The sequence below is a fragment of the Tamandua tetradactyla genome, chromosome X (assembly GCF_023851605.1).
Source record: "Tamandua tetradactyla isolate mTamTet1 chromosome X, mTamTet1.pri, whole genome shotgun sequence".
NCBI classification, from domain to species: domain Eukaryota; kingdom Metazoa; phylum Chordata; class Mammalia; order Pilosa; family Myrmecophagidae; genus Tamandua; species Tamandua tetradactyla.
The window spans coordinates 121,692,364-121,708,364 of record NC_135353.1 but is presented as its reverse complement, the minus strand read 5'-3'; the positions used below and the strand labels follow the sequence as shown (position 1 = coordinate 121,708,364).

The window sequence follows — 16,001 nt, the reverse complement described above, 5'->3', positions numbered from 1 at the left end:
GCTGTTCACACCAGAGTGAGGTACTACTTCCCAACAGCATCTGCACATCGGGGACAAAGTGTATCTGAAGACTCAGCTGTATACTTCCAACAACGAGGGCATTTTTCTTTGGTAGCTGGCATGACAATCACTTTATATGAAGACTCTTCACGAATATCACCACCTTCGAAATTGATTAGGAATGTTCCTTCAAGCTTAATTACATCTGCAGTTATCTCTAGTGGTTCCTGAGTAAGCAAAGTTGTCTGGGAAGCCATCATTAATTCATTCAGCTGAGAGGTGCTGGAAGTCTCCTCACTTTGTAGCATCTCTATCATCTCAAAGAGCAGTCCAGGCTCTATCACAATGATAACATTGTACTCTGCTGCATTTTTGCCAGGGATGCTTCCAAGAAACGAATCTCTCATTGCACATGCACTCTCCACTGCTTCTTCCAAGCCAGGCTTCTTCCAGATAGAACTCATACTAATCCACCCAGTACGAAAAACACTCTTGGGTTCTTCAACATAAGGTATGTGCTGGAAGACTTCTTCAGCCAAATGAAGAAGAATGGGAGCAAAAGAACGAACTATTACATCCAAAATTTCAGCTAATGCAGTCTGACAAGAGCGTCGTTTGGGATCATTTTCATGATTGCAATAAAGCCTGTCTTTGATTATGCTGAAATAAAAGTTGGAGAGTTCTCTGGTATAAAATGCTCGTAACAGCCGAATAACCTTTCCAAAATCATATTGTTTATATGACTCGGTAATCTTACTTGCAAAGTCCTGCAGTAAGTGCAGCATATACTGGTCTATGACGTACATATCCTTAGCAGGAACTGAATCTGTTTTGGGGTTGAAACCAGTCACATTTCCCAAAAGAAAGCGGAGTGTATTCCTAAGCTTGTTAATATCATCTCTGGCAGCATTAAGTACAGATGGACCAATTGTCACTTCAGTGAAGACATTGGACTCAGCTACCCACCGCCGAAGGACATCAGCACCATAGGGAGGCTCTTTGCTTTGGTCTTGTCCTCCATTAATGACAACATCAGGATTAATCACATTCCCAAGAGACTTGGACATCTTTTCTCCCTTTTCTCCAAGGGTAAATCCATGAACAACCACTGCCTTATAAGGTGCTTTATTTCTTGATGGCACACTTGTTAATAAAGAAGACTGAAACCAACCCCCAAGCTGGTCTTTTCCTTCCAAGTACAAATCTGCTCTTTGGTCAGAACCTGGAAGAACAAAGGACCATGAAGTTCCACTGTCAAACCAGATGTCTAAAATATCCTGACCGGGAGCATATTCCAGTGCATCTGAACCACCAATCTGAGATAAGACTTCTTTTGGAAGAAACTGCTCAGGGGGAAGAGTCCACCAAATATCACTGCCATGTTGTTCTACTAGTTGAATAATATGCTCAATGGTTTGGCTGTTCATCAAGAATTCATCTTTTGTCTTATGATGAAATACAGGAATTGGAACACCCCAAATTCTCTGCCTTGATATACACCAATATGGTCGCCTGTCCATCATTTCAATCATGGCATTCTGTGCTGATCCGGGAATAAATTTCACCTTTTTTAACAATTCCTTGGCTGTGGTCTTAATATCTGTGATATTTACAAACCACTGCTTGCTGGCACGAATAACAACTGGTTTCTTAGTCCTCCAGTCATAGGGATAGCTGTGTACAAATTTTTCCTCTTTCAACAAATTTTTTGCAGCTTCAAGCATCTTTATAACCATATCTGTTCCCTCTTTAAGAACAGCTTTATTTTGAAGTTCAGGGCCTGCATCATCCGTGAAAATGCCATCTTCATCTACTAAACAATCCATGAGCTGGGGCTGTGTGAACCAATCCTGTTCCTTTTGTCATGGTCACATGATTTGCAGGTAAAAGAGGGAGACTTTGTCAGGAATTACTGGATGAGCACAAGTACCATTTTCCAAATCTACACCTGAAAATGTTGCAATAATCTCAAACGTAGTTTCCAAAACAGAAGCAACAAATGTTACTTTATCAGCAACCAGTATGTAGATGTCTCCAGAATTGGCACATTTAACAAGAGAATACTTTGAATCTGGCATATAGCAAACAGCCTGATTGGCTGGAATTGTCCAAGGTTGCGTAGTCCAGACTAAATAACTAACAGGAGAGGAACCATCTATAAGAGATGCCAACTTAGGAGGAGGCTTCAGGAGAGGAAATTTTATATATATTGAACGACTGACATGCTCAGGATTATATTCAAGTTCTGCTTCAGCCAATGCAGACCTTGATGAGAGAGACCAAAACACAGGTTTATAAGCTCGATAAACCAAGCCCTTATCATACATTTGATAGAAAATTCTCAACTGTTTGGCCTCATATTTCCCATCAAATGTATAGTAGCAATTATTCCAATCTGCCATTATTCCCCAACGAATAAATGCCGATTTCTGTTTCTCAATGGCTGCTTTAGCAAATGATCTGGCTTTTTCTCTAATTTCCAAAGCTGAAAGATTCTGAGCTTTTTCTCCAAGTTCTGATAATACCTTTATTTCAATGGGTAACCCATGACAATCCCAACCTGGTACAAAATGTATTTTGGAACCTTTCATCATATGGTATCGGTTGGCTATGTCTTTTAAAATCTTATTTAAAGCATGTCCAACATGGGGGTCACCATTTGCATAAGGAGGTCCATCATGAAGACAAAATTCACTCTTCACTTTTCTTTCTCTTTGCCATGAATAAAGTTCTAAAAATCTGCAATTCCGCTGGACCTCCAGCTCCGTGTCCGGCTGCTGGCGGCCCAGCAGCTTCATGGGGAAGCTCGTCTGCGGTAGCAGCACCGTGTCCCAGTATCTGCCTCCATCTGGGTTCCACGCCCGGTTACTGGCACCGGCGACCGACCGCGCCAGAAGCTTCCCAGTTGCTCGCCACCTCAGGTGACGAGGAAGGAGGGGCGGCCCCCACAGATTTCGGGCCTCGGCTAGGACCGCCGCCCCCGGCCTTCGAGGGCGCAGTCCCCAGCGCATGGCGGAGCACCCTCAGCCTCCCCAGCTCCCGCTAGAGTCTTGAGGAGTTGGAACCCCAGAAATACTCCACGAATCAGGCCCAGGAGATGGGACCCGAGAAAACCTCCGCCAGCTGCCCGGAGCGCGCACGCGCACTCCATCTTTTTTTAAATTGTTTTTAAACATAACAACATACAAACCCGAACATTCTTACCATATGATCATTCCATTCTTGGTTTATAAACAGTAGCTCACAATATCATCACATAGTTGTATATTCATCAACATGATCACCTCTTAAAACATTTGCATCAATCCAGAAAAAGAAATAAAAAGAAGAAAGAAAAAAATTCGTACATGCCATACCCCCTACCCCTTCCCCTCACTGATCACTACCATTTCAATCTACTAAATTTATTTTAACATTTTTCCCCCTATTATTTATTTTTTTTAATCCATGTGTTTTACTCATCTGTCCATAAGGTAGATAAAAGAACCATCAGACACAAGGTTTTCACAATCACACAGTCACATTGTGACAGCTGTATCATTATTCAACCGTCTTCAAGAAACATGGCTACTGGCACACAGCTCTACATTTTCAGGCAGTTCCCTCCAGCCTCTCTGTTATGCCTTAACTAAAAAGGTGATATCTATATAATGCATAAGAATAACCTCCAGGATAACCTCTTACCTCTGTTTGGAACCTCTCAGCCACTGACACTTTATTTTGTCTCATTTTGCTCTTCTCCCTTTTGGTCGAGAAGGTTTTCTCAGTCCCTTGATGCTGAGTCCCAGTACGTTCTAGGATTTCTGTCCCACGTTGCCAGGAAGGTCCACACCCCTGGGAGTCATGTCCCACCTAGGGAAGGGGAGGGCAGTGAGTTTGCTTGTCGTCTTGGCTGTAGAGAGAGAGGCCACATCTGAGCAACAAAAGAGGTTCTCTGGGGGTGACTCTTACACCTCATTTTAAGTAGGCTGAGCCTATCCTTTGCGGGGTTAAGTTTCATATGAACTAACCCCAAGATTGAGGGCTCAGCCTATTGCTTTGGTTGTCACCACTGCTTATGAGAATATCAGGAATTCTCCCCTTGGGGAAGTTGAGTTTTCCTCCTTTCTCGCCATTCCCCCAAGGGGACTTTGCGAATACTTTTTTATTCACTGTTCAAATCACTCTGGGATTCATCAGGGCATCACTCTGGACAAACCTACAAAATCTCATGCCCTAGTCAAGGTTCCATGTATTTATGGTGTTCAATTAAGGTGTCCACATAAGTTATATTAGGAAATGCACCAGTCAGAATATAAATTTTGTACGAAATAAACAATTTTTGCTTTAGTCTCACACAGAAGTTGACGTTTTAAAGTATAAATGACCGTCTATTTTCAACACCCTGCAATATTGACATTCCTTTGTTCTTCCTCATGCAAAAACATCTTTTAATTTGTACATTTAGTCACTATCATTGTATACTCTAGGCATTCCTAGATTATACCATCTCAGTCTTTATTGTCTTTCATTCTGGTTCCTTATGTGCCCCCAGCCCTCCTCCCTCTGTCATTCTCACATTCAGCTTCATTCAGTGAACTTTATTGTGCTACTATCAGATAGTATTGTGCTATCCATTTCTGAATTTTTACAATAAGTCCTGTTGTACACTCTATATCCTTCAGCTCGAATTACCCAATATCTACCCTGTTTCTATCTCCTGATGACCACCTCTGTTCTTAACTGAAATTCTCCAAGTTCATTCATTAATGTTAGTTTGTATCAGTGAGACCATACAGTATTTGTCTTTTTGTTTCTGGCTAATCTCACTCAGCATAATGTCCTCAAGGTCTGTCCACTTTGTTACATGCTTTATGACTTTATTCTGTCTTACAACTGCAAATAGTGTATTATATATACATACCACAGCTTGTTTAGCCAGTCGTCTAACCCAGCTTTTATAAAATTCCAGATAGTCTATTATGCCAGCATCATTTATTAAATAAACCACCTGTTCTATATTGATTTTTGTTGTTGTTGTTGTTGTTGTTGTGGGCAGGCTCCGGGAGTCAAACTTGGGTCTCCAGCATGGCAGGCAAGAATTCTGCCACTGAGCCACCATTGCACTGCCCTATTCTGATTTTAATTTCTACTTTTATCTCATATTGAGTTCCCAAATATACTTAAATTTATTTTTAGGATTTCTATTTAATTCCACTTGTTGGATGTATTTGTCTATTACTGTGCTAACTCCATATTTTTATTATTATTATTTCATTTTTGTTTAGTATCAAAATTTTATTATTGGTTATAATTTTAAATGTATAAATTAGTGAGAAAGTGATTTACTTTATCAAAAACATTTTACTTCATGAGCATGTACCTAAACGTACCTCTTTAACTGAGGTACATTTAGAATCAAATGTTAATGATATTGAAAATATGCATATAGATCATCTGGTTTAAATTTCTGTTCTCAGATAGCTATTGACCAGTTTTACAGATGAGACAACCAAAAAATATCTAAGGTTCTAGGAAGTTTCTGTGCCTTAAGTCACATGGTAAAAGGTTTTCTTGGCATATTAGAAATACCTTTCTGCCTACTCTTTTTTTTTTTAACATGGGCAGCACCGGGAATCGAACCCGGGTCCTCTGGCATTGCAGACAAGCATTCCTGCCTTCTGAGCCAGTGTGGCCTGCCCCCTACTCTTTTTAATATATTCCTTTCTTTCAATTCTCTTCATGAGAAGACACACATAAATTCACAGTGATGACTTATAGAGAGAGTATAGATCGCCTTGCCTCCTCTTACTTTATCTAAAGTAGAGTTTTAATCCTTTTAACCATGTTTTCAAAAACTTAAGGTTTGGTTGAAGTGCCTCAGGAAGCTTGATAAGAGTCAGATGGAGGCTGAACAGTGGGCCTTTGGGCTCCAGCTCTGCTTCAACTAAAAATAAATAAATAAATCGAAGGAGCTGCTCTCATCTGTATTCAAAATTGGAATATTACACTTCTGTTAGAACTCCTTTGAAAATCTAGTTCTGCTCCTAACAATCAAAATTTAAAACCAATGTTCAGTTCATATTTATAGATTTATAGATTAGAGCCAAGACCCTTCACAACAGGCCAAAGGCATGCAGATGCAGGGCCAGAATACATAAGGGGTATAAATACTATGACCATTTGGAGTCAAGAATGGTCACAAATAGTTAACCCTGAGAATGGATGGCAGGGGAGGGAATGTAGGTAGGCAGGTAGGCAAACAAGTACTTAAGTTATTGTCTATAAAGTATGGTACTATGATTACTGAATCAGAACTGCCCTGGGGAAAACTCCTTTCAGGTGCATTAAAACTGGAATTGTGTAACTGGCATCCAGAGATGACACATTTTGATGTTCACTTTCCTGAGAACCATTTTGCTGCTGAAAACTGTGACACTGCCCTGCTGTGACTGCTCCCCAGTGAAGTGTGAATTTGGGTACTGTCCCAATGCTAAATTAAGCATGAAGGTGTGTATGTCTTACATGAAAATGGCCTCAGACCAAGGTGTGTGTGTGTGTCTCTTTTTTCTTTTCACAGTCTGTATAGCTCATAGCATTTGGAGAAATGGGAGTGCCCTCCGTTAACTGCTTCTTTTGAATCTGTTCTGTGCCTTAAACTCGGACTCATGAATCAGCTCTAAGTCCAAAAGAACCCTGCCACTAGGTGGCAGATATGTTAGTTATTCACATAAACCAAGTAATCAAATTAGAATCCCTGGTATATTTCCTTGGTTCAGTTGCAAGCCCACAACCCAGAAATCATCCATCTCTGACTCAATTATGGATGATAGGTATTCAATACCTGCTCCAAAGTTTTAGAAGTAATTTAAACCGTGGAATAAAATGTTGCTTTTGAGTATTCTTGATGTATATCAGCAATTCAGTTAATCCATTTAAGAAAAAAAAAGGATTGGGAATATTTCCTTTCATTAAATCTGTGCTCAGCGATTTTACAGCAAGTGTGCTATACACAAAATGGAAATTAATTCAGTTTAACACTGGTAGGTATGTACGAAGGTATAAAACCAAATGATTGGGTGGTGCAACGGTTGTTCAGTGGCAGAATTCTCACCTGCCATGCAAGAGACCCAGGTTCAATTCCCAGAGCCTGCCCATGCCAAAAACAAAACAAAACAAAAAAACCAAATGCTTGGCTTGGAAATTGAACTTTATTTACAGATGTTCTCCTATAAACAAAAATGTCATTCCATCCATTCAAAACACTATAACTGATAATTCCCACAAAAAAACATTGCATAGTTTTGACCTTTTTCACAAAACTGTTATTATGGATAAGCAAATAACCTCACAAGATGGTCTAAAACATAAAAACAATACCAAACATAAAACAGTTTATCCAGCGTAATTGCTCTGTTGTCAAACAGAATGAAGAATTAAACTCACACACCTTAATGTTTCCACGAAGAACTGGAAATGTGATCATTTTTTTGCAGGTAAATCCTTCGCAATAAACATAGTCTTTTTATATAGTATAGTTTAATTGTGATTGTTTAGGATTGCTCTTGTAGGCTTACATTTATGCTGATTTAAAAAATTAAGTCATCGTCATAAAATATGACACAGACTTTTCTACACAGATTTTTTTAACCAGTGAAAATATGGTCTGATATCATCAATCAGGCAAATCAATAAAATAACAAATGCATGTAAGAACTTAAAACAGAAACACAATCATTATGTGACTGGCTGACTTACAATTTTAGAATTCTCCCTGAAATCAGGGAGTACTGCTCCTCAATAGTTATTATAAATTTGACTTTTCCATAACTGAGACAATATATAGTCAAAATATTTAACTAAGTGGACAACCAAAGCTATAGGCTGAGCCCCCAGTCTTGGGGTTTGTTCATATGAAACTTAACCCCACAAAGGATAGGTCAAGCCTACTTAAAATTAGGCCTAAGAGTCACCCCCAAGAGAACCTCTTTTGTTGCTCAGATGTGGCCTCTCTCCAGCCAACACAACAAGCAAACTCACTACCCTACCCCTGTCTACGTGGGACATGACTCCCAGGGGTGTGGACCTTCCTGGCAATGTGGGACAGAAATCCTAGAAAGAGCTGAGACTCAGCATCAAGAGATTGAGAAAAACCCTAGAATGAGCTGAGATTTAGCATCAAGGGATTGAGAAAACCTTCTTGACCAAAAGCGGGAAGAGTGAAATGAGACAAAAGTATCAATGGCTGAGAGATTCCAAACAGAGTCAAGAAGTTATCCTGGAGGTTTTTCTTATGCATTAAGTAGATATTACCTTGTTATTCAAGATGTAATGAAGAGGCTGGGGAAGCTGCCTGAGCTGTGTTCCAGTAGCCATGTTTCTTGAAGATGATTGTATAATGATATACCTCTAACAATGTGACTGTGTGATTGTGAAAACCTTGTGTCTGATGCTCCTTTTATCTACCTTGTCAACAGATGAGTAGAACATATGGAATAAAAATAAATAATAGGGGAACAAATGTTATAATAAATTTAGATTCAAATGCTAGTGATCAATGAAAGGGAGGGGTAAGTGGTATGGTATGTATAATTTTTTTTCTATTTTCATTTTATTTCTTTTTCTGAATAGATGCAAATGTCCCGAGAAATGATTATGGTGATGAATATGCAACTATGTGATGATATTGTGAATTACTGATTATATATGTAGAATGGAATGATCAAAATAGGAACATTTGCACTTGCTTTGTGTTTTTTGGTATAAAAAATAAAATAAAATAAATTTAAAAATGCTAAAAAAATATTTAACTAAAAAGTTTTTAATTGCCTATTTATCATTTTATATGTAATAATTAGTTTTTCAAATTCTTTAAATTTTATCTAGGGAGATAATCACTCTCACATCATAGCTAAGTCATAAGGAACGTCTAAAATTTGGAAAAACAAACAAACTTATCTCTGACAAGTGAGGAATATGAATGTAGACATGACAGTCTTGTACCTTTTTAAACAATTATTACCTCAGAAAGAACTGTTATTAACAGCAAGCAATCAAATGTATTTCAATTCTGAATATTATTGCCTCTGTTGTATTAGTCTGATCTTTTTGTAATGAAACCATAAGTTTAACATTTTTAAAAATCAGATAAATAAGAACTCTTATTTTATTATCAGCTTTACATTTTTGTCAAGTGCAAGGTTGGCCAGCAAAGATATCTATATATTCTAATAATGACTCAAGTAATAACTTTTGCTTTTATCTCTTTTTCCAAGTCTCCATTTCCCCCATGGCTCTTTACTCAAATAATAAAAGTAATACAATTGCAGTTGAGTTTATTATTTTCAGTGGTACTCTCATCACAGTTCTTACAGGTTGAATAAGGTTCATTTGCTGAGATTTAATTCTTGAATCCTCTCCAGATCCACTAATTCCTTGGTTTGTTCCCCAGCCAATCTTTTTCTGTCTCAGGTTCCCCATTGTTCTTGGGGAAGGGCTCCTCGAGCTATCTAGAGATGGCATTGTTGCAGAGCAGAGCCACCTGTAGCAGCGAGTACAGGGTAAAAGCCATGGCTTCTAGAGCTGCCCTGGGCCCAAACAGCTCACACACCTGTGGCAGATGGGGACACGGGACCACCACGACCCAAGCTCCCATATTTTTATGACAGTGGTTTTGTAGTAAATTTTAATAAGGTAACCAATAGGGGGAAGAGAAATGAAACAAAATAAAGTTTCAGTGGTTGAGAGATTTCAAATAGATTTGAGAGGTCATTATGGAAGTTATTCTTAAGTAATTTATAAATATTCCTTTTCAGCTTTTGGTGTATTGGAGTAGCTAAAGAGAAATATCTGAAACTGTTGAACTGTAATCTAATAGCGTTGATTCTTGAAGACAGTTGAATAACCACAGAGCTTTTAAGGTCTGTCCGTGTGATTGTGAAAACTTTGTGACTGACACTTCCTTTATCCAGTGTAAGGACTGATGTGTAAGAAAAAAAAAAGACAAAAAATAAACAGTTGGGGGGATAGAGGAATAGATGTCTTGGGTGTTCCTTTTACTTTTTATTTTCTTTTTAAAAAAATGTACAGAGCTCCTTTTGGAAGGATGGAAATGTTTTGGTAATGGATGTGGTGATGGTAGCATGACATTGTGAACATAATTAACAGCAGTGGAGTATTCTGAATGTGGTTAAAAGGCGAAATGTTATATTGTATATATGGTAATAGGATAAAAAAATTTTTTTAATCCATGAAACCACATTATACAATGAATCCTAAGTTAAACCATGGAATATAGTAGTAGTACAGTTATAAAAATGTGCTTTCACCAATTGTAACAAATGTACCACAGCAGTGCAAGTAGTTAATAATATGGTGGTATATGGGAATCCTATATTTTATGCATAATTTTTCTGTAAACACACAATTTCTTTAATAAAAATTTTTTATAAGGCTATCCTTTGCCATCCTCCCACTATTCTCTTTTCTTAGCTATTCTTAAACATGGATTCTTTCAGATTGTAGCAAGCAGGCCCCCCCTTTCTCTCTCTTGTTCGGCTGCCTTTCCTGTAGAAAACCCCAGACCCCCTCTCCTGACCTCTGGGAACGGATGAAGCTGCAGGCAATAAAGATAGGATACATTCCTGGGGTAAAGACCCCCTCTCCTTACCGCTGGGAACGGATGAAACTCCAGGCAATAAAGATAAGATACATTCCTGGGATAGGGACCCCTCCCCTAACAGCTTATCTGCTTCTGTAACCTGCTTTGCACCTTAAACTGACCAATTGTCTTTCCTTTAATATTGCTATTTGCCGTATTACACTTGCCCTATCTGCAGCATGTAATAGTGTCTATAAAAACCAATGTTGCCTCTCTACGTGGGACATGACTCTCAGGGGTGTGAACCTTCCTGGCAACGTGGGACAGAGATCCTGGAATGAGCTGAAACTCAGCATCAAGGGACTGAGAAAAACCCTAGAATGAGCTGAGAATTAACATCAAGGGATTGAGAAAACCTTCTCGACCAAAAGGGGGAAGAGTGAAATGAGACTAAGTGTCAATGGCTGAGAGATTCCAAACAGAGTCGAGAGGTTATCCTGGAGGTTATTTTTACACATTAAGTAGATATCACCTTGTTGTTCAAGATGTAGTGGAGAGGCTGGAGTGAACTGCCTGAAAATGTAGAGCTGTGTTCCAGTAGCCATGTTTCTTGATGATGATTGAACAATGATATAGCTTTCACAATGTGACTGTGTGATTGTGAAAACCTTGTGTCTGATGCTCCTTTTATCTACCATATTAACAGAAGAGTAGAACATATGGAATAAAAATAAATAATAGGGGGAACAAATGTTAAAATAAATTTAGTTTGAAATGCTAGTGATAAATGAAAGCGAGGGGTAAGGGGTATGGTATGTATAATCTTTTTTTTTCTCTGTTATCGTTTTATTTCTTTTTCTGTTGTCTTTTTATTTCTTTTTCTAAATTGATGCAAGTGTTCTAAGAAATTATGAATATGCAACTATGTGATAATATTAAGAATTACTGATTATATATGTAGAGTGGAATGAAAAAAAACAATGTTGCCTTTTGTTCAGGACTCAGACTTTCGAGGTGACTTGGCTGAGCCCCGTGGGCACGACTAATAAATCACTTGCTTCCCTAAACTGTGGACCCTTAGTCTCAGCCTGCTCTAATTTCGTGGAACGTTCCTGGAGGCCTGCAGCCTCATGCGTTGTTTTCGTGCTACAATATGAACCTTGAAATTATTTTAATCCAGTTCCAGGAAAAAACCCATTAGATTTCTGATTGGCATTGCATTTAATTTATGTTAATTTTAGGTTTGGGAAATCTGATGATGTTATGATAAGGAAATGTAGTGTGCACAACATATATTATGTAATACCACAAGCAGGGTCTGAGGCAGCATCTCATAGTGAAAACACTTAAATGTTTCTTCAGGGAAATGTTGCATATTCATACTAAGTGGGTTACGTAAAAACAATGTATAGTCTTATGTCAGTTCAGATCAGGTTTTGCCACTAATTGAGTTTGTGCTTATATAGAAATCCTTAACCCATTTTATTAATAGGTTTGGTCTTTGTTTTTGTTCTTGTTTTTTAATCAGTATATAACCTCCTTCTTTTCCTGTTTATTGCTTTTGATTTTAAGCCGTGCTTTTTCTGGTATTCACACTGCTGCTCTTGTTTTTTGTTTGTTTGTGTTGTCTAGGTATGCCTTTATTTTTCTTTCACTTTCAACCTTTCTGTTACCTCATTTTAGGTGAGTCTCTCACAAATACCCTATAGCTGAATGTTTTAGTTTCTTGGCTGGCTAAAACAACTATCAATACAATGGGTTGGCTTAACAGCAGGACAGTCATTATTGGCTCATGGTTTCAGAGGCTGGAAGGCTTCCTCCTGGGGTTGGTACCTTCTGGCTACCTGGCAATCTTTGGGGCTCCTTAGCCTTTCTGTCATCTGGCAGTGCATATGGCAATGTCTTCTTTTCTTCTAGGTTTCATGGACTGGCAGCTGCTGCCTGCTCCCTGTGGCTTCTTTCTCCATCTGACTTTCACACTGGCTTAAAAAGGACTCCAGTAATCTGGATTAAAGCCCAATTTGATTCAGTTGGGCCACACCTTAATTGAAGTAACATCTTGACGAGATTTTATTTATAATGGGTCCACACCCACCAGAATGTGGACCAAGACCAAGAACATGTCCAAACTGGAGTGTACAAGTCAATCCACCACACTGAATTTATGCTTTTTATACAATCAACAGTGAAACCTTTAAACTACATTTTCTCCTCTAGTCTCTCCCATTTTCCTCCAACCCTTGAAATGAAAGTTTTGAAACAATTCTAACTCTTATTCTTCCTCTGATCCCTAACCCTTAACTTCCAGGTTTTGCTTACACAGCTTTGATTTTTTTTCTTATTAAATTCCAGGTCATCATTACATTTCCCTTTATAGTAAGTTGTTTATGTTTAGGACTTCTAATGCAACACTTAATATTAGACATTCCAAGTTATACTGTCTTTGTCCTTTTATGTTTAGCTGTATAAAAAACTTGTGGCCCACCACCATTTCCCTGCCTCTTTGCCTTCCCCAACTTGAGCTCTTACTGTTCTTCAGTAGCCATTTGCTTAGAGAACTGCTTTGATGTTTTCCTCCAATAGAGTGCATGGATTAGATGTACACCCTGAAACCTCACATGGCCAAAAATGTCTTTGTATGGTTGTGATGCTATGTACTGTCTTGGTTGGGTGTGGGACTCTTGGATCTCAGGTGTTTCTTCTCGGTGCTCGCTAAGTGCCATGAACCACTGTCTTCTTGCTTCCAGAGTTGTGGAGCAGAAGTCCATTGCCAGTCTCATCTGCTTTCCATTGTAAGCAGCCTGTTCTTTTTCTCTGGAAGCCAGCAAGAGTTTTTCTTCATTCTTAGAATCTGGGTATCTCATCAGCATATGAATAAGGGGGAGGCTGTTGTATGTGTTTGTTTTTTAAAATTAATTCTATCTAAGATTTGCTGAGTCATTTCTACATCTCGGGAGAATTTGCCTTTATCACTTGTTTAATGATAATGCCTCCATCTCATCCCTTTTCTCCCACTGTATTTCCTAGTATTTGTACATTTAGGTCTCCTTGATTTCTCTTCCAGGTCTCTACTTTTTTACTCAAATCATTACATTTTAGCTCTGTGTCTTGAAGTGGTTCTTCTATTTGGTCTTTCAGACCATTAGTTTGATTTTCAGAATCAAAAGGTGTGGCCTTTCTCATTTTACCTGTTAAATGTTTCAATGATCTGATTATTGTTTTAAGAAAGACCACTCTGGCATCTCTTGGGAGAGATTGGAGAGGGAAAGAGGAAGCAGGGACTGGATAGGAGGCAGTTTCAGGTGAGAGATGAAGGTGGCTCAGACAAGATAACAAGTGGAGATGAGAGAAGAGGTGGAACTGAAGTATATTTAGCATGCAGAAGCCTCAAGGTTCAGTGACGGCTTGGCCCCGGGGGCTTGTGAGAGTAAAAGGCTGCAAGTATGTCTCTCAGGTTTCTGGCTTTAGCAACTGAATAGAGAAGAGGTGCTGTTCATGCAGAGGAGGAGGTCATGTCTGAGAGTAGATCTTGGGCTCCCTTTTTGGTCACCTTAGGTTTGCAATGCCGTGTGAGACATCCAGAGAGAGACAGTGACATCCAAATGTGGCCTAGGGTTTGCTTTCCCCTCAGCTCTGTGGAAGAGAATGCAGTGGACTCCATGGAAATGCTAGTTAGGGATGGCATTTGCCTGCAAATGACAGTGGCTGAAACAAATAGAGGTTGCTTTTCTTCATGTAGCAGGGTTTGAAAGTTGGCTACTAAGCATTGCTGATGTTGGCCTAGCCACTCAGTGGTGTCAGAGCTGGCGTCTCTTAAGATTCCATAAAATTTACCTTCATGGTTACAAGGTAGTCACACTATTTCAGCCTCCACATCACATTCGAGGTGGGAAGAAAGGGTATGAGGGAGAGTAAGAGAGAGAAGGAGCAGACTTTCACTGACGTTTCAAGGGTCAGAACTGGAGAAAGTCCTTTGTCTAATGTACACATCATGCTTTTCTAAATACTTTTCTGAAATATGTTTGGGCTCTGAAATAAGTTAAATAAGATTTCAGTTTTCTGGCTGTAGTGCATTGGGCTGTTTACCAATTGTTCCAAACCTTTTTGTCATCACTTGTAAAATGAGAGCAACAGTGGTTTGTGGGAGAAGGCTGTTGTGAATGTAAGTTAAAGAGTTTGGGCTCTTGAGCTAGACAGCCTGTGGTTGAAATTTGGGTTCTTTGATACTGGCCCCACACTTACTAGCTGTGGGGCCAGTACCAATTCGACTGTGCCTTTTTCCTCATAAAAAGAATGGAAATAATAATAGAACCTAAACTTGTAGGATTGCCGTGAATATTAAATGAGTTGATATCTGTAAAGGGTTCACAGCAGTTTCTGGTGCTTAGCACTTTGAAAGTGTTATTTATTATTCTTATTTCTTTCATTAACTTAAGTACCTAGCATAGTGCCTGGAACATAGTTAAGGGCCCATTAAATATTATTTTATATCATTACAGTGGTATATGTTAAAGGCTGTCCAGCCATTTTCTGAGATGGTTATCACAAAAGAATTGCTAATGGTTTTAATTTTTGCATGTTTTGGATGACATGAGAAGAGGGATGGGAGTTATTCATTGCCCCTTGGGTGGCCTGGCTTTGGTAGACAGAGAGGAACCTGGCTCTGAGGTCTGGGGTTCTCATCCCCCATCTTGCTTCACCTTGTATACCCAGGCCCACTGCTGGAAGACTGGGACATAATCAGCCCCAAGGATGTCATTGGCTCTGACGTGCTGCTAGCTGAGAAACGATCAACACTGACAACAGTTGCCCTGCCGATCACACAGTCCATCCTTTCTCAGGTGATTTCAGGGAGCCCTGGGGCCTGACTATGGTTGGAGGGCAGGGCATACCTGGTAGTCCATAGGAACACTAGTACCCCTAATTCTGAGCATACTGGTTGGCATTTGCCCCTAGCTTGCCCAGCTTACCAGTGGCTTCCACACCTCTCCTTCCTTCACAGGTAGGTCGCACCTTGTCTAAGGTCCAACAGGTGCTGAGTTGGTCATATGGGGAAGATGTCAAGCCCTTCAAGCCACCCCTGAGTGATGCTGAATTTCACACCTACCTGAACCATGAGGGACAGCTCTCCCGCCCTGAGGAGTTACGCCTGCGGATCTATCACGGTGGTGTCGAGCCCTCCCTGAGAAAGGTAAGCTTCCTTGGCCTCTCCATGGGCCCATCACCCCTACCTCCCCGCCTTATTCACTTGCTAACTCAGTCATTAATAACTCATGAGACCCATACAGTCTACTATGTTGTGGGGTGGGATGGGTACTCGAGGGCAGGAAGCTCACCTTTAGAAGGGATTAAGAGTCAGAGGTGAGAAGCCATACTTTTCAGGAGGAGGCCAGAGGCTCAAGGTGGGTAGGTGGATGGTAAT

General features: G+C 39.6%; 1 protein-coding gene and 1 pseudogene across 1 annotated transcript in view; one reads left to right on the top strand and one right to left on the bottom strand.

Annotated features, from left to right (window-relative positions):
• TBC1D25 (TBC1 domain family member 25) overlaps positions 1-16,001 on the top strand; it is a 47,098-nt gene that overhangs the window by 24,338 nt on the left and 6,759 nt on the right. Inside the window, exons 4-5 of the mRNA XM_077145374.1 lie at positions 15,293-15,420; positions 15,582-15,770. Of these exons, the coding sequence (XP_077001489.1) occupies positions 15,293-15,420; positions 15,582-15,770 (317 nt within the window). The remainder of the gene's footprint in view (positions 1-15,292; positions 15,421-15,581; positions 15,771-16,001) is intronic.
• On the bottom strand, positions 9-3,140 carry LOC143671363 (isoleucine--tRNA ligase, mitochondrial pseudogene; annotated as a pseudogene).